The sequence below is a fragment of the Plecotus auritus genome, assembly GCF_963455305.1.
Source record: "Plecotus auritus genome assembly, chromosome: 2".
Classification (NCBI taxonomy): Eukaryota; Metazoa; Chordata; class Mammalia; order Chiroptera; family Vespertilionidae; genus Plecotus; species Plecotus auritus.
In genome coordinates this window covers 173,885,372-173,903,865 of record NC_137771.1, presented here as the reverse complement: position 1 = coordinate 173,903,865, position 18,494 = coordinate 173,885,372, and the positions used below count along the sequence as shown (strand labels likewise).

At 38.2% G+C, this 18,494-nt stretch overlaps 1 protein-coding gene across 3 annotated transcripts in view; it reads right to left on the bottom strand.

Moving 5' to 3' along the window:
- The window catches only part of PAK2 (p21 (RAC1) activated kinase 2), a 138,064-nt gene that overhangs the window by 58,338 nt on the left and 61,232 nt on the right, over window positions 1-18,494 (bottom strand). For all 3 annotated transcript variants that reach the window (XM_080655738.1, XM_080655739.1, XM_080655737.1), the window contains one exon: window positions 264-471. In XM_080655738.1, coding sequence (XP_080511864.1) covers window positions 264-450 — 187 coding nt within the window. In that variant the 5' untranslated portion in view covers window positions 451-471. The remainder of the gene's footprint in view (window positions 1-263; window positions 472-18,494) is intronic.

The window sequence follows — 18,494 nt, the reverse complement described above, 5'->3', positions numbered from 1 at the left end:
CAAGTCTCTGAAAATGAAGAGATGAGTATAGAAAATCACTGACATAACAAGTTTGTTGAGCAACAACTTTAGTTTTATTCTTGTCTATCATAGTTTAAAATAAACTAGTTTTTCTAATAGTGCCTATATACCACCACCAATTGTTTTCTTGGATGTTTATTGTTCCCACCATAAAAAAAAATGAACATATTATATTTTAATTAAAAAGATATCCAATGGGTAACAAAATAATAGCAGACTATTGAAGCCACAGTACTATTTACCTTTCTCTGTGCCTGAGAATATAGAGATGATTTTATTTCTGGGCTTTTTTTCCTCTGGAACAGAGGGCAAAGGTTTCAAACTGTGATTAGCTGACAAAGGGTCTTTGCCTCCAGTGCTAAAAATGGTACTGCTCATTCTCACAGGAGGCGCCGGAGGCTTGTCTTCCAGTTCTCCGTTATCAGACATGATTCAGAATTACGATATGTCCTGAAACAGATAGGAAAAAACTTATAGTTAATAACAAGGTGAAAAATAGTAGGGACAAGCACAATACAGTGACTAACCCCTCCTCAATTTCAAATTAGAAAATGTTACTCACTTAAGAGTGAAATTTGTGAGATCTACAAAACTCAATGAGTAAAAGATTAAATTGGTCACCTATAAATATGGCAATCTCCCCTAACAAAGTTAGTAAATGGTTAGCTGAGGAAATGTCTGAAAGCTATGTCAAGTTTAGAGGGTTATGGTAGTTTTGGGAAAGTATAATGATACTAACATATCAAAAGATTCACCTAATCAATTGATTCTAAGAGTAAATGTTTCAATAAAAAGTCAGACAACATGGACGCTTACAAAAAGAGAATTCCAAAGAGAAAGACTATGTCCTAACCAACCAATCAAAGGAAATGTCTCTGATATGTCTCTCCATTTCTGCAGCAGAGATATGACACTTGCTATTAAATATACCAACAAACCCCCTACCCTGGGATCTGATTCCATGCTCACCAGCCTTGTGACTACAACTTATCCTTCATATAAACTTTCCTAAAGGTTGAAAATGTACCACTGATGCAATATTTGAATCTCTCTGAAAATTTGACATTCTAATTACACACCGTAGTCCCTTGTGAGTTTTGCAGGCAGGGCCATAGAACTTGATCCAAAACCAGAGTAAGGCCACATCCCAAGGTTCCACCAGCCTGTGATTCCCTTTCCAGGCAGTCAAGTAACCCCTCTTATCCATGTGGCTAATTCAATGGAAACTTTAAGCTTGTTACATATACGTATATATTTTGTCTTTCAAAAAGTGGATTGCACACATTTAAAATCAGCAGTTAAGGGGGATGCCTAATTTACAGATGAATTCTGATACAAAACTACACATTCTAGGAAACTACCCATTTCTCCACTAAAGGTTTTGATTGCTAATTAGATCCTGATTATAAAGTTATTTAATGCATATAAGTGAACAAAACTTTGTATATGTACAATGAAAAGAATGCCAACTCTATTTACATAAAATTAAAAATAAAATTAGTTTGAATGCTAGTACCTGAAGAAAAATAGGTTTAATTTCGGCAGAATGGAGGAATGAAGATTATTATACCCAATTCTACTCCAAATCACACACTTTTTGTTTTCCTTGATAGGAGTATGTCACTAGCACTACCGTGTATTTTATCTGCCATAATGACAGTTATTTTCAGCCTATAAAAGGAGGAGAATGAGAGAAGGTAAAGGGGGAAAAAGAAACATTTCTGGGAATAACTGAGAGGAGGGCTGGGAGAAGGAATAAAAAATGATTTATATTTATGTGTGAGAAAAACTGCCTGAAGTGAAATTAAACTACTGGTGATCAAAGGCAGAAATGGGGATGAAATCAAAGAAGGTAGTGCAGGGGACATATAGTGAGATGATCCTTCCAAACCAGCTGGTCACATCCTGTGGGGTTTGTTTTGCGATGGGATATGAGCAGGATGTGATCGACTGTTTTTAAGTGTGGGCTGTCAGGTGTGTCCTGCCAGAAGGCACTTATCTATTGCTATAAATGGAAGAAAGATAAGGCTTATTAATAATATTTTGAGGATTATTTGATAAACCAAGACAGATGTTTATCGCTTATGGAACAAGAGATTAAGGTAGAAGAGATTAACCTTAGAGCAAGGATCTGAAGGATAGACTAGATTTCAAGGTCCCCCTTTTACAATGTTGGGGCTTTTTCCAGAATTTATGAGAACATCTGCCAATTTTATCTTGGCAAGTCCCAAGACAGCTGATTTTGTTTTTAATCTTTATTGTTGAGATTATTACAGATGTCCCACTTTCCCTCCCCTTTTGATCCCCCTCCATCCGGTTCCCACCCCACCCCACCCCAGGCATTTGCCACCCTACTGTTTGTGTCCATAGGTAATGCATATATGCATGTAAGATCTTTGTTTAATCTCTTCCTGCCCTCCACTCCCCCTGCCTCTGATTCCATTTTATTCATCAGTTTATTTTGTTCATTAGATTTCTTGTTCATTTATTTTGATTTTTAGATTCAACTGTTGATAGGTATGTACTTGTTGCCATTTTGTTGTTCATATTTTTTATCTTTTTCTTTTTCTTCTCCCTCTTCTTAAAGAATACCTTTTGACATTTTATGTAATACTGGTTTGGTGATGAACTCCTTTAGCTTTTTCTTGTCTGTGAAGCTCTTTATCTGCCCTTCAATTCTAAATGATAGCTTTGCTGGGTAGAGTAATCTTGGTTGTAGGTCCTTACTATTCATCACTTTGAATATTTCTTGCCACTCCCTCTGACCTACAAAGTTTCTGTTGAGAAATCAGCTGATAGTCATCTGGGCACTCCTTTATAGGTAACTGCTTTTCTCTTGCTGCTTTTAAGATTTTCTCTTTGTCTTTAGCCCTTGACATTTTAATTATGATGTCTTGGTGTGGTCCTCTTTGGGGTTCCTCTTGTTTGGGGCTCTCTGTGCTTCCTGGACTTGTAAGTCTATTTCTATTACTAGGTAGGGGAAGTTTTCTGTCATTATTTCTTCAAAGAGGTTTTCAATATCTTGCTCGCTCTCTTCGCCTTCTGGCACCCCCATTATGCGAATGTTGGTACACTTGAAATTGTCCCAGAGGCACCTTAAACTATCTTAGTATTTTTGGATTCAATTTTCTTGTTGCTCTACTGGTTGGGTTTGTTTTACTTCCTCATATTTTAAATTGATTTGTTTCTCAGAATTCTCTATTCTACTGTTTGATCCCTGTATATTATTCTTCATTTCAGTGTATGCTTAATTTCAGACTGGTCCTTTTCCATTTTTTTTTTTTTTTTGAGGTTTCTAGAAGATTCTTGAGTAACCTTATAACTGTGGTTTTGAACTCTATATCCAGTAGTTTGCTTTCTTCCATTTCTTTCATTTGTGACATGTTTCTTTTCTCTGCATTTTGACTGCTTCCCTGTGTTTGTTTCTATACACAGGGAAAACCTGCTATGTCTCCTTGAGTTGGTAGAGTGGCCTTGTGTGGTAGGTGTTCTATAGGGCCCATGGCTCAGTCACCCCAGTCACTCTAGGTGCACCCCTTTGTGGGCTGTGAGCACAGTCTTATTGTAGTTGAGACTTGATTGCTATTGGTGTCACCGGGAGAAACTGACCTCCAGGCCAATTGGCTGTGAGGACCAGCTGCAACTACAGTGGGAGAGCTGCTGTGCAGGAGACACCCTTATGGAGCAGGACTTACTTCAGTGGGGCTTTGGTGTTCATTGAGTCTGCCCCTTGAGTGTGTCGCTTATGGATGTGTAGAGTCGTAATCTAGTATGGTCTGACACTGATCACTGGGTACACTGACTATTGGGTCTCCAGGGAGGTGCAAAGTCAGCCACTGCCTGGGGCCACCCAGTAGGAGCTACAGAGAGATCTGCAGATTCCTCCTCTTTGTTTGGGGTTTGGAAGTGCCCAGATGAGGCCCAGCTATGAAGCAAGGCAGGCTGGTGCTGGTGCTGGGTCTTGGGCCTTTTATTGATAGGTTTGGGGCTCCCTGACCTAGCTGCAGCTTGTTTGAAAGATTTTAGCCTGGGCAAGGACAGGCCATTCATATGCAAAAGCCACTGCACACAGCTTAGGTGGGGTTGTAAATTGGATGCGGTGGGGTCTTAGGGAATTACTAGAGCGGAGCAAACAGAAATGGATGCCAGTCAGCCCTGCACAGGGGAGGTCCCAGCATAAGAACAATGATCCCTGCAAGCACATCCATCTGGGAGAAAGCTGCCCCTGAGTTCCTTCCCCGATGCCAGACAATCCAGTTCCTCCTCGTATGTGTTTCCCAAAGACTCGCCCTGGTGCTGGAGCTCAGAGGAAGCAGGACATTATAAGTTCAGTTCGTGGTGCCAGATAAAGGAGTTCATCACCGCTAAACCAGTATTATATGAAATGCTGAAAGGTATTCTTTAAGAAGAGGAAGAAGAAGAAAAATGTAAAGATAAAAATTATGAACAACAAATACATATCTATTAATAAGTAAATCTAAAAATCAAATGAATGAATAAAAAATCTGATGAACAGAATAAACTGGTGAATATCATAGAATCAGGGGCATAGAAAGGGAGTGGACTGACAATCCTCGGGGGGAAAGGGGAGTGAGGGATGCGGGAAGAGATTGGACAAAAATCGTACACCTATGGATGAGGACAGTGGGGGTCGGGTAAGGGCAGAGGGTGGGGTGGGAACCGGGTGGAGGGGAGCTATGGAGGGGAAAAAGAGGAACAACTGTAATAATCTAAACAATAAAGATTAAGAAAAAAAGGAAAATAAATATATAAAATTTATATTGATACAAATAAATGAATAAATAAAATGGGGGATCAAATCTTCCTTACAAAAGATTTCCAAATGATATATGTAGATTATACCCCCCTCTAAGAGTTAAAGCTTAACTTTCCTCCCCACTTGATTGTAAGCTGGACTTGGTGACTCATTTCCAAAAAATATGGAAAGGGAAAAATAACTTTGCAGTGGAAAAATCTCACAAACACTGTGTTGACATAAGAAATGTCCAAACCTGTAGAGAATGTTTATAACAATTAAGCCAAAAGGAGAATACCCCTGGAAGCAGGATCTCAACAGACTGAGATAAATGCTGCAGATAACAACAACTTGCAATTTCTTTTATGCATTTGAGATTAAGGAGGAAACAAAGATTAAATAAAGGTGGGAAGAAGCAATTTGGGGATATGATTACAGGACAGTTAATAGTATGTGCTCTCTTGGGGATACGGCTTGCTTAAGGCAAAGACAAAGCTTTTACTAAAAAAGTTATATGCCTAGGGCATGACTACCCACCATGACCTGCCTAGTTAGGAATTTACGTTCGGATCACCATGTGAGGTTAGTTTCCAAATAACCCTTTTTTCCATCACAACTGCATTAACTAAGTAATCAAGGTTAACACCACCAGTGATATGTTGATAACACCCTAAATTCTAATGTGATGAGAAGTATAATTTACCTCTGTGGTATTCTTCCCCCAAACCTGTAACCCAATCTAATTATGGGAAAAATATCAGACAAACCAAAACAGAGGGACATTCTACAAAGTTCCTCACCATTTTCCTAAAAACTACCAAGGACATGAGAAACAAAGAAAGACTGAGAAACTGTCACAGAATAGGAATCTAAAGAGACACAACAATGTGGTGGTATCCTGGAACAGAAAAAAAGACATTAGTGGAAAAACTGGTGAAATCCAAATAATTTCTAAAATTTAGTTAATAGTAATGTACTAATGTTGGCTGCTGCTTCTTGTTTTTTAGAGAGAGAGTGGAAGGGAGAGATAGAGAGAAACATCAATGTGTGAGAGAGACACATTGGTTGGTTGTCTCCTCCTGCATGCACTCTGACCAGGGAGGGGAACAAAACGGCAACCCAGGTACATACCCTTGACCGGGAATCAAACCCTTGATCCTTTGGTCCACAGGCCGACACTCTTAACCACTGAGCAAGCCATCCAGGGCCAATGTTGGCTTCTTTGCTTTGACGTATAGTTTATGGTTTATGTGATGTTAACATTGGGGGGAGATGGGTTATAGCTATATAGGAAATCTACTATCTTTGCAACTTCTTTGTACATCTAAAATTATTCCAAAATAAAAAGTATATTAAAAAATGAATTACTAAGTTCCTAAAAAAAAAATTAAATATGCTACCTACCATATGACCCAGCAATTCCACTCCCAGTATATACCTAAGAGAACTAAAAGCATATGTCCACACAAAATATTCATAGCAGCATTATTCTTAACAGCCAAAAGATGGAAACAACCAAAATATACATTAATAGGTGAACAGATAGACAAAGCATGGTATATCCATATAATGGAATATTGTTCAGCCATAAAAAGTAAGGAAGTACTGATACATGCAACAACATGATGAATCTTGTAAACATAGGTGAAAAAAGGACCATATATTATATGATTCCATTTATATGAAATATCCAAAACAGGCAAATTCACAAAGAAAGAAAGACTGGCGGCTGCTAGGGGTGAGGGGAATGGGAAGTGACAGCTAATGGGTATGAAGTTTCTTTTGGGGGAAGGAAAATGTTATGGAATTAGACACTGCTAATGGTTGCACAATCTTGTAAATACATTAAAACCACTCACTGAATTGTATACTTTAAAATGGCAAATTTCAGCTATGTAAATTATATCTTAATTTAAAAAAGAAATTAATATTTACTGCATAAAGACTAAAAGAGTTAATAAATATTGAAAGTTCTGTTTCTACTCTCATGATTATTATTATTTGTGAGACCCTATGCTAGAAGTTGGAGAACATAAAAGAGTTCATAACCTAAGAGTAGAAAAGACCAACACATACCCATCTTAAGTCAGGTCATATGCATCCCCTTTATCAATATCTGTTCTCAACACATGCATATTAAAAGCCACTTAGTTTCTTCAAAGTAGCACTTCTCAAAACATTTTGGCCTCAAGATCCCTTTAGAACACTTAAAAATATTTGAGAATCTCAAATAATTTTTGTTTATGTGGGTTACATCTGTCTATATTTAATCACATGAGAAATTAAAAAAGTTAAATATTTATTTCATTAAAAAATAAACCTATTACATGTTAATATAAATGACACTTTTATGAAAAATAATAAAATAAATTTCAGAAGAGTGGAATTATTTTACATTTCTGCAAATCTGGCTTAGTAGAAGACAATTGAATGCTCATAATCTGCTTTCTGCATTCAATTTATTGTGTTATTAATTGTGGAATCTGAAACCACAGTAATAATTTTGTAGTATTACATTAAACCCACTGATTTCTCTTACAATCCAAATAAATCTTTTACTCTTGTATGAATTTTATAATGAAAGAAATTATTTGGAAAACATTGGTTCACTGAATTATGAATACATCCTATATATACATATTTCATTATACAATAAAAATAAAATCACATTAATTAATATCACCATTGATAAAATCAGAAAAGTCTTAAGTATCGGGAAACTGTCCAACTCAACCAAGTATATACAAGTTTTCTAAAATTCTAATTTTCACTTGAAAGCTTAAATCACTTCATTCATTTTCAAGAATATGTCTGCCAAATACCCAAGTCAGAACAACCAGAGTTTGTGGGCCAGTTATTCTTTCAAATAAATATAGTTTTCCATGAAGGGTTAGTTTAATTCAATCACATAAGTGGTTTTCTGCAAGACAACCCATGTTTCATAGGTGCCGTTTGATTACTTCCCAATTTGCTACATAAATACTTTTCACTGTTTCAAGTACATCCTTAAGTGAACCTGGTTTAAAAAACAAAACACTACAACCCCATAGCCAATACCTTCGTGGGTAAAACGTCCTGTACTTTAACAAAATTAAGGCATTGCCTGTGGGGTTGTAAAGTACAGGAAGTTTTGCCCACCACTGCTTTTGCACCATCAACGCAAATGTTAAAACAGTGTAAAAGGCAAAGAATGTGTTAGTATTACTATGAAAATGGGTTTTGACCCAATAGACCGCAAGGGTACCAGGGACTACACTTTGAGAATTGCTGCTTTAAAGTGTATCCCAGCTCTGTATCTCACCCTTATACCCCCAATTCTTTCCTTTCTTTTGCTTAATTTTTATTTATTGAAGAAAGAGAAGGGGAGGGGAAGGGAGAGGAAAGGAGGGGAGGGGAGGGAGGGAGGGAGGGAGGGGGAGAGAGAGGGGGAGGGAGAGAGAGAGAGAGAGAGAAACATTGATTTGTTGTTCCACTTATGTATGCATGCATTCATTGGTTGCTTCTTCTATGAGCCCTGACTGGGGATTAAACCTGCAACCTTGGTGTTATCAGGACAACACTCTAACCAACTAAGCCACCCAGCCAGGGCCCTAAAGAGTTTCTATGCATTCCGTTTTTGTTTAGAGAAAGAAGTCAGAATTAGTCAAACGCACAGCTATCCATAACCAACAGACTGAGTACTAAACTCTGGCAGTTAAGGCCATTTACTACTGAATCAACCTGATCTCATTTGAATATAACATGTAAATCCTACACTTCATGTTCCCCAAATATACCAAAGACCTTCCTGGCCAAAATCATCTTTGTGTATATATTTCTCCATTCTCAAATTTTCTTCATCCTTTTCTTTATCCAATCAAATCTTTCAATGTTCAGTAAAAATTATTTCCTATGTAAGGCCATTTTTGTCTATCTATACCTTCTAAAATGACCCCTCACATCCTTTGAATGCAAACTGTACAGGAAAATAAATTCAAGACTATTAAAGTTGAAAAATACTAGAATTGATTGGTCCATCTTCCTTACATTATATGTAAAGGAACTGATGAACCAAAAAGTAAATGGTTTGCCTAAAATCACACAAATCTAATTACTAACAAAACTAAGACCAGAATTCAAGTTTACTAACAACTCTTTCATAATTATGTTAATACTAGAGGCCCAGTGCATGAAATTCGTGCATGGGGGGCGGGTGTCCCCTCAGCCCAACCTGCACCCTCTCCAATCTGGGACCCTTCAGGGGATGTCCTGGGGATTGGGCCTAAACCAGCAGTCAGACATCCCTCTCATAATCCGGGACCACTGGCTCACCTGCCTGCCTGCCTGATCACCCCTAACTGCCCCCCTGCCGGCCTCGTCGCCCCTTACTGCCCCCCCCCCCGCCCCTTACTGCCCCCCTCGCCAGCCTGGTCGCCCCTCACTTCCCCCCTCTGCTGGCCTGGTCGCCCCCAACTGCCACCCCTGCGGGCCTGGACACCCCAAGTAGCCTGCTGTTCGGTTGTTTGGTCGCTCCTCAATAACCCCCCTGCTGGCCTGGTCGCCCCACGCAGCCTGCTGCTCAATCGTTTGGTTGCCCCTCACTAAAACTCCTGCCAGCCTGGTCGCCCCATGCTGCTTGCTGCTCAGTCATTTGGTTGCCTCTCACTCACCCCCCTGCCAGCCTGGTCACCCCACACAGCCTGCTGCTCAGTCATTTGGTTGTCCCTCACTAACCCCCCTGCCGGCCTGGTCGCCCCACGCAGCCTACTGCTCAGTCGTTTGGTCACCCCTCACTAACCCCCCTGCTGGCCTAGTCGCCCCACACAGCCTGTTCGGTCATCCGTTCAGTTGCGATGGTCACTTAGGCTTTTATTATTATAGATACTGCACCATTCTTTGACAATGAATTATAACTTTGCATCATTAATTATAACTTTAGGTGTCTTTCTTACCCAAGACTTCAAGCAATTGGCAGGGATTGCCCTAGCCAGTTTAGCTTACTGTAAAGATTGTCAGACTGCAGACTGAAGGGTTCCAGGTTCAATTCCGGTCAAGAGCATGTATCTCCATTGCTGGCTCGATCCCTGGCCCTGGTCAGGGGGTGTGCAAAAGCAACCAATCGATTTGTCTCTCTCACATCAATTCTCTCTCTCTTTTTCCCCCTTCCACTCTCTCTAAAAATCAATAAAAAAATATCCTCAGGTGAGGATTAACAACAAAAAAATAAATAAAGGCAGGGATTGTACTAGTACTGCTATTGTTATTACTACTCCTACTGCCACTACTGCTATACTATTTTACTATCTTCTATAATGTTTCACATAGATCCTTCATGTATTAGACAATAATCTTTACTAATTTATGGTACACACTCTGTGCCCAGATGAAATATTATTCTTCTTTAATTAACTCTCTTATCAAAGAGCATTTCACTAAGATAACATTATCTACTACCCAATATTAACAAAAATATTTTTGTAAAAATTTATAGCCTCCCCCTAACACCCAATTCTTGGCCTTAATCTTCAATCCTGTTCCATAAAGCAGTGTGTTTTTTTGTATATTCCTTCTACTGTCAACTGCCTGTAAGTGCCAAATGAGGATGTGATAAGGTTCTTTACATATTACATTTAGCCAGAAACAATAAAGAGATGTAAAAACAATTCATGATAAAATACTGACTTACCTATAGTTTGCTCCATCATTACTCAAAAATGTTTTATAAAAAAAAGAACAAATGATAAGTAGTGCCTCTCTCCAAATTCTTTCAAATACTTTTTACTTTTTCTACTCTTCAGTGAAAAACAAGTAGGCGAAACAAAAAGCATGCCCAAAACACACTGTACTCTTCTAACAGGCCCATTGTTTAATTGTGACTGACTCAAAGACAAACAATACCTCAATTGTCTACTGAAGGAGACTAGGGGAAGTTAAATATACAACAGAAATATAAAAAGGAGTGGTGTCTGGAACCAGTCAGTCCAACTAGTAGAAATTACTAAATTTATTATAATCCACTAGGATCAACTAGTACAAACCATGTTCTATTAAAAAACATGATTTAAAAGCACAATTTAAAAATAATTAAATAAAAGCACAATTTTGCTTTATATTTTTACTTACATTTTATATAAACAAATAGACCTTAATTTTCAATACCACGTGAATGTAATAATGCAACACTATTTGCTAAGACATCTAACAGTCTCTCAATAAACTACAAGAGCCCCAACATCACTGGCCTTTTATTCCTCAAAAGCTTCAAATGCCTTTAACAGCAAAAACATCAATAAAAATATCCCAAATCGAAAAAAACAAAGAAAACAAATTAAAAAATTTTTACTATCCCAAATCATCTTAGGTAAACAATATACACAGTGAAACAAAAGTTCACCAATCAGAATGAAAGGATTATTTTATTTGGGGGCAACACTCACAACATCAGGCCTATTATAAGTAGTAAAGCCAAAAAGGCAAAAGGAAAAGTAGGGAAGAGATGTAGAAAACAAAATTGGGGCACTGGTAAAGAATAAAGAAGAAAAATGAAAAGAAACTCAGATTCACACTCAAATAAATAAAGGACTGGATAACATCAAATCTTTAAAAATAATGGATATTAATTTTTTTTAATGCATGGGTAAGCTAGTTTAGATGAAAGAATGTTTCCATAGAGCTCCCAAAGCAAAGTGAAACCTGGAATAAGAGAGTAAGCGATTTACTAATCCAGTTATTCTTGAGGGATTTTTGACTAAACTCTAGAGATCATAATTTTCCACTTTGATGTCTCTCACACGGGACATGTGAAAAATCAACCCAGTCTCCCTAAATTTAAAAAATTAATAGGAATACTTCCCACATAAAGCTAGGACCTATAAGGCTAAAATAAATATAACAGTGAATCAGGAATAAATCCTTCTGGGCCGAAGGGAAATAAGAAAACCTTAAGTATATTAAGCCCAGTGGTAAGGGGGCAGGGAGAATCTCTGAGAAATTGCAAACGAAATGCACATTTATGATCTGAATTCAGTCTACCTAAAAAAATCCCAAATTGATTTAATTGAATCTGGTAGCACTCCCTGGCGAATATAAATATAAAGCCTTCCTAGGAGAAAACAACTTCAACACAGGCCTCAAATAATACCCAAAGATAAAATTCTAAGGAAAGGAAGACCTCATGGTGAAAATTCAGAAAACAAAAAAAGGTATCATGATAGATAACTAGCCAAAACAGACTGGTGATATAGATGTGCAATGATCTGACAGAGAGGATATCTAAGAAGCTCAGGGGAAAACAGGCAGGAAAAAAGCAAATACGAAAAAATACAGAACATTCAATAAGAAAAAAATACCTCAAAATTAAAACCCAACATTTGAATTAAAAAAGCAGCAAAGACTCAGTGGAAGAGAGAATTTGTGAAGTGGGAGACGTATCTGGAAAAGTATCTAGAATGTAGGACAGAGAGACAAACAGAAAATCTGAAAGAGAAGATGAGTAGGTTGAATGACCTAAGAAACATCTATTTGGAGTTCCAGAAAAAGATAGAATAAATGAGAGAATGGTTCACCAGATAAATTAATAGCTGAAAATTTTCTAGAAATGATAAGTTGAAGAAATCTAATGAATAAAAAGCAGGACAAAAAGTAACCTATGCACATCACAGTGAAGATACATTATAGTGAACTTAAAAACATCAAAGATGCCCCACCGGAGTAGCTCTGTGGTTGAGCGTCAACCCATTCACCAAAAGGTCTCCAGATTGATTCCTGGTCAGGGCACATACCCGGGTGGTGGGCTCAATCCCCAGCAGGAGGGCAGCAATTAATGTTGATGCATTGATGTTTCTCTCTCTCTAAAAAATTAATTAAAAAAAAACATTAAAAAAAAAAGATCAGAGAGTTCATAAATCAGCCAAAGGAGAAAAAAGGGCAAACTTCACAGAAGTGGCAGCTGGATCTTTAGCTTACTTCTTCATCAACAGTGAAATCAAGAAGACATGGGAATATCCTCAGTGTACTGAGAGGAAAAAGCTGCTAACATAAACTGCAGATTCAACAAAATTATCTTTCAAAAATAAGGTTGAAATAACAGTTTGAGACAAAAAAAATTACAAAAAATTAGAATCACTGTATGTATATTCTTTAACCAAGGTCAATTATGTTGAAAATCAGTAACACAAAGATAATTAGGAAAAAACTCCCAAGTTTGGAAATTTTAAAAGACCTCTAAAAAACTTAAGGAAAGTTAAGAAAAGTTCATAGAAATTAGAAAATAATTAAAATTGAATGATAATGAAAAAAACTATATATCAAAACTTGGAGGACTGAATAAACAAAATGTGATATATATGTCGAGTACTATTCAGCTTTAAAAAAATGGAATTTGATGCATGCTCTAACAAGGATGAACTTTGACCACATTAAGTAAAATAATTTAGACACAAAGGACAAATACTGTATAATTTCACTTATATGAGGTATCTAGAGTGGTCCAATTCATGGAGACAGAAAGTAGGAGTGAGGAGTTAGTGTTTAATGGGTACAGAGGTTGTGCTTGGGATGATGAAAAAGTTTTGGAAATAGATATTGGTAATGCTTGCTCCACATTGTGAACACACTTAATGCCAATTACTACAAATGGTCAACTTTAGGTTATGAATATTTTACCACACAAAACTTGCAGGGTGTAATTAAAGTACTTAAGGACACATATTAGTTCTAAACTTTTAATTTAAAAAAGAACTAAAAATTAATGAGTTAAATACCCAATCTAAGAAGCAAAATGAAAACAGCAAAATAAACCCTAAGTAGAAAGAAAATCCTACATAATAAAAGCCTAATATGCTAAGGGTCGGTCGTCCATTCAACCAATCAAAGCGTAATATGCTAATGATATGCTAAGGCCACTCAATCAATCGCTATGACATGCACTGACCACCAGGAGGCAGACAATCAATTGGTTGACCAGTCGCTATGACATGCATTGACCACCAGGGGGCAGACACTCTGACCGGTAGGTTAGCTTGCTGCTGGGGTCCGACCAATCGCGACTGAGCGAGATGGCCAGACACCCCTTGGAGCCCTCTCACAGACCCTCCCTGGCTGGCCAACCTCCTGCGTCCCTCCCCAGCCCCGATCGTACACCGGTGGGGTCCCTCGGCCTGGCTTGCACACTCTTGCAATCTGGGCTGTGGGACCCCTTCCCCCGAGTGCATGAATTTCATGCACTGGGCCTTTAGTAATTAAGATAAAAGCAGAAATTGCTGGATAGAAGACTATTATACCATAGAAAAGATCAATAAGGCTCAAAGTTGGGTCTTAGATAAAACGAGTAAAATTCTGCTAGCAAAATTATCCAAGAAACAGAGAGAGAAAGCAAAAATAAACACATAGGAATGAAAACAAGATTCTACTGGTATTTACAAAAGGTATTTTTTACAGTTTTAACACACTGAATTTTCCAGGTATGCAACCACTATGTAATCAAGAGGAGCTTGTACTTTGTTTTGCTCAGTTTTACCAAGAAGTTTATTCACAATTTGGAATATCAGGTCACAGAAAGCAGCATGCTCATGCTGGCTGAGTCATCAATGGCACTATATCTGTATGAGACTGCACTATGGCCAAACCTATGCATAGATAAAGGCCTATGATCACTTCATACTGACTTTTTTAAAAAAATACATTTTTTATTGATTTCAGAGAGGAAAGGCGAGGGTGAAAGACAGAAACATCAATGATGAGAAAGAATCATTAATTGGCTGCCTCCTGAACATCCCCCCCCGAGTCCACAACCCAGGCATATGCCCCAACCAGGAATCAAACTGTGACTTCTGGCTCAACCACTGAGCCACGCTGGCTGGGCAAAATGATCTCTGTAAATAAATAAAAAATGTTAGCCTGTTTAGACAAATAAACTGCTACCATTAATTAAGTTGCATAATGACAGCCAAATCACTCATCTTTTCAGTCCCTTGATTGGAATACCTGAATTACTATTCTCACAGTGAGTGGGGATGGGAGACCGCAGGATGTGAAAGGTGCTCGAAAAAACTTTATCTCAATTTACTATTATGACTTTTTTCTCCATGGTTTTGCTATGCTAGAGGAAACAATGGTCATTAATTGCAAGTGCTGACTGCCTACAAAATGCAAACAAACTATGATAAATTATTAAGATAAACACAAATTTGCAGAATGAAGAGGAATATACAAAATTCAACTGTATTTTTGTGTTCTAAACAGAAAATGAAATGAGAAAGGGAAAATGCCATTTATCATCATAATAAAAGGCTAATATACAAATGGACATCATGCTGCAATGCCGATCAGCAGGGACCTGAGGCTGCCTGGCATCGGGCGGGGGCAGGGGACCTGAGGCCGCACCCCCTGCCCCAGCACCAGGATGTGAGGCTGAGTCCCCCACCCAGGGGGCTTGATGGGGGTGGGGTTGGCTGGGTCTTGGTGTCACCTAATGGGGGTGGGGCCGGCCGGACACTTCTATTATAGAGAAAAGGTAAATAGCAATATTAAAATATTTCCTCTAATTAATTCCCTTTTAATGTTCATGAATTTCGTGCACCGGGCCACTAGTAATGTCATAAAAAAATATGAAGTTCCTGGGACAGAAGTTCCAAACTTACTTCCCTTACTCTCAGCAATGATTTCACAGTGCTCCAAGCCAACAGAAATTACTAACAGTTTCATTTATTTAGTAGTTAGGTTCAAACAACTTGATTAGTATTCATTCATGTCCTAAAAACTTAGTAACTATTTTAAAAAGCAATACACGTGAATTGAAAAAAATACTTTTATTTCTTTTTTTTTTTTTTAAAGAAATTTCTTTTTTTTTTTTATATATATATATTTTATTGATTTTTTACAGAGAGGAAGGAAGAGGGATAGATAGTCAGAAACATCGATGAGAGAGAAACATCGATCAGCTGCCTCTTGCACACCTCCTACTGGGGATGTGCCCGCAACCAAGTTACATGCCCTTGACCGGAATCGAACCTGGGACCCTTCAGTCCGCAGGCTGACGCTCTATCCACTGAGCCAAACTGGTTTTGGCTACTTTTATTTCTTAATTGCTTATACATGAGAAATATTCACCTGATGGGCGATGTTTTCTAATAATGTATATTCCTAATAATGCAAAGATACTGCACAACCTCTGAAACCCTAGACCCTGCCTAGTCTTACATTTTGTTCCACACTGATTTTCATACTTTTCATCTCAGACAACTGAGATGAAAGTAGACATTATCAAATGTATCACAACCTAATGTTAAAACTGGAACTTCCTAAGAGCTACAAGTTCACACTGTGTCCAACAGATGTTGGTCACTATTTCCCTCTAAAATTTAAAATATCCTGTGGTCCTCTGAGCTCACAGGGGCACCCCAGGGTGCCTTGGAACAGTTTGAGATCCATGGACCTAGAACCTTTATAAAGGGGAAAATGTACTGAAAGACAGACAATAAGGAGATCTAAATAAATGGAAATACTAATGTTCATAAATTTAAGGACTCAAAATTGTACAGATGACAGATTTCCTCAAACTAATCTGTATATTCAAATGGAATCCTAATCAAGTCCCAGAAGTGTTTTGTGAAAAACTGGACAGCTAATTATAAAATTATATAAAGAGCAAAGGCCTAGGAATAGCAAAGACATTCCAGAAAAATGTGAATAGGCTCTAACACAAAAAAATTTTATTAAAAAAGTTGGATTCTATACCAGATACCACCCCAGTTACACATCTTTTCTGATCCTCTTAGCTTCATCTGTCTTGTTCAAGCTGCTACTCCAGCTACCAGCTCTATATTGGGTGTGGCCAACTTTTGTTTATTATATTACTATTATTTTTAATGGTAGCAATATGGATTATTAAGCTGTGGTTTAGTATAAGTGCTGGGGCTTGCCCATGATACTTTTCTTTTTTTAAATATGTTTTTATTCATTTCAGAGAGAGGAATGGAGAAGGAGAGAGAGTTAAAAACTTCAATGATCACCCTAACTGGTTTTGCTCAGTGGATAGAATGTTGGCCTGCGGACTGAAGGGTCCCAGGTTCGGTTCCGGTCAGGGGCATGTGCCTGGGTTGTGGACACATCCCCAGTGGGAGGTGTGCAGAAGGCAGCTGATAAGATGTTTCTCTCTCTCTCTCTTTTTTTAAATTTAATAAATTGTTATTGTTCAGATTATTACAATTGTTTCTCCTTCCCGCCCCCCCCACAGCTCCCCTCCACCCAGTTACCACCCCACCCTCTGCCCTTACCTCCCCGCCACTGTCCTCATCCATAAGTGTATGATTTTTGTCCAGTCTCTTCCCGTACCCCCCACACCCCTTTTCCCCTGAGAATTATCTACCCACTCCCATTCTATGCCCCTGATTCTATTATATTCACCAGTTTATTCTGTTCCTCAGATTTTTAATTCACTTGATTTTTAGATTCACTTGTTGATATGTATTTGTTGTTCATAATTTTTATCTTTATTTTTTCTTCTTCTTCCTCTTCTTAAAGAATACCTTTCAGCATTTCATATAATACTGGTTTGGTGGTGATGAACTCCTTTAGCTTTTTCTTATCTGTGAAGCTCTTTATCTGACCTTCAATTCTGAATGAGAGCTTTGCTGGGTAGAGTAATATTGGTTGTAGGTTCTTGCTATTCATCACTTGGAATATTTCTTGCCACTCCTGTCTGGCCTGCATGGTTTCTGTTGAGAAATCAGCTGACAATCGTATGGGTGCTCCCTTGTAGGTAACTAACTGTTTTTCTCTTGCTGCTTTTAATATTCTTTGTCTTTTGCCCTTGGCATTTTAATTATGATGTGTCTTGGTGTGGTCCTCTTTGGATTCCTTTTGTTTAGGGTTCTGTGTGCTTCCTGGACTTGTAAGTCTATTTCTTTCACCAGGTGGGGGAAGTTTTCAGTCATTATTTCTTCCAATAGGTTTTCAGTATTTTGCTCTCTCTCTTCTTCTGGCACCCCCATAATTCTGATGTTGGTATGCTGGAAGTTGTCCCAGAGTCTTCTTACACTATCTTCAACTTTTTGGATTTTTTTTTCTTTTTGCTTTTCCGGTTGAGTGTTTTTTGCTTCTTTGTATTTCAAATCTTTGACTTGATTCTTGCGTTCCTCTAGTCTGCTGTTGGGTCTCTGTATAATATTTTTTATTTCAGTCAGTGTATGTTTAATTTCTAGTTGGTCCTTTTTCATATCCTCGAGGGTCTTGCTAAATTTATCGGCCTTTTCTAGGAAATTCTTAAAAAAACCTTGTAACCATGGTTTTGAACTCTATATCCAGTCGTTTGCTTTCCTCCATTTCTTTCGTTTGTGATCTGTTTCTTTGTCTCCACATTTTTGCTGCTTCCCTGAGTTGGTAGGGTGGCTTTGTGTGCTAGGTGTCCTATAGGGCCCAGTGGGTCGGCCTCCCAGTTACCTGAGGTGGACACTCTTGGTGCACCCCTTTGTGGACTGTGTGTACAGCCTTGTTGTAGTTAAGTCTTGACTGTTGTTGGTTTCACTGGGAGGAATTGACCTCCAGGCTAATTGGCTGTGAGGACCCGCTGTGTCTGTAATGGAAGAACTGCTGTGCTGGAGACATGCTTATGGGGCAGGACTTGTTTCAGTGGGGCTTTGGTGCTCACTGAGTCTGCCTCTTGAATGTGTCACTTATGGATGTGAGTAGTTGAAATCTGGTGTCGTCTCATACTGACCACTAGATATGCTAGCTTCTG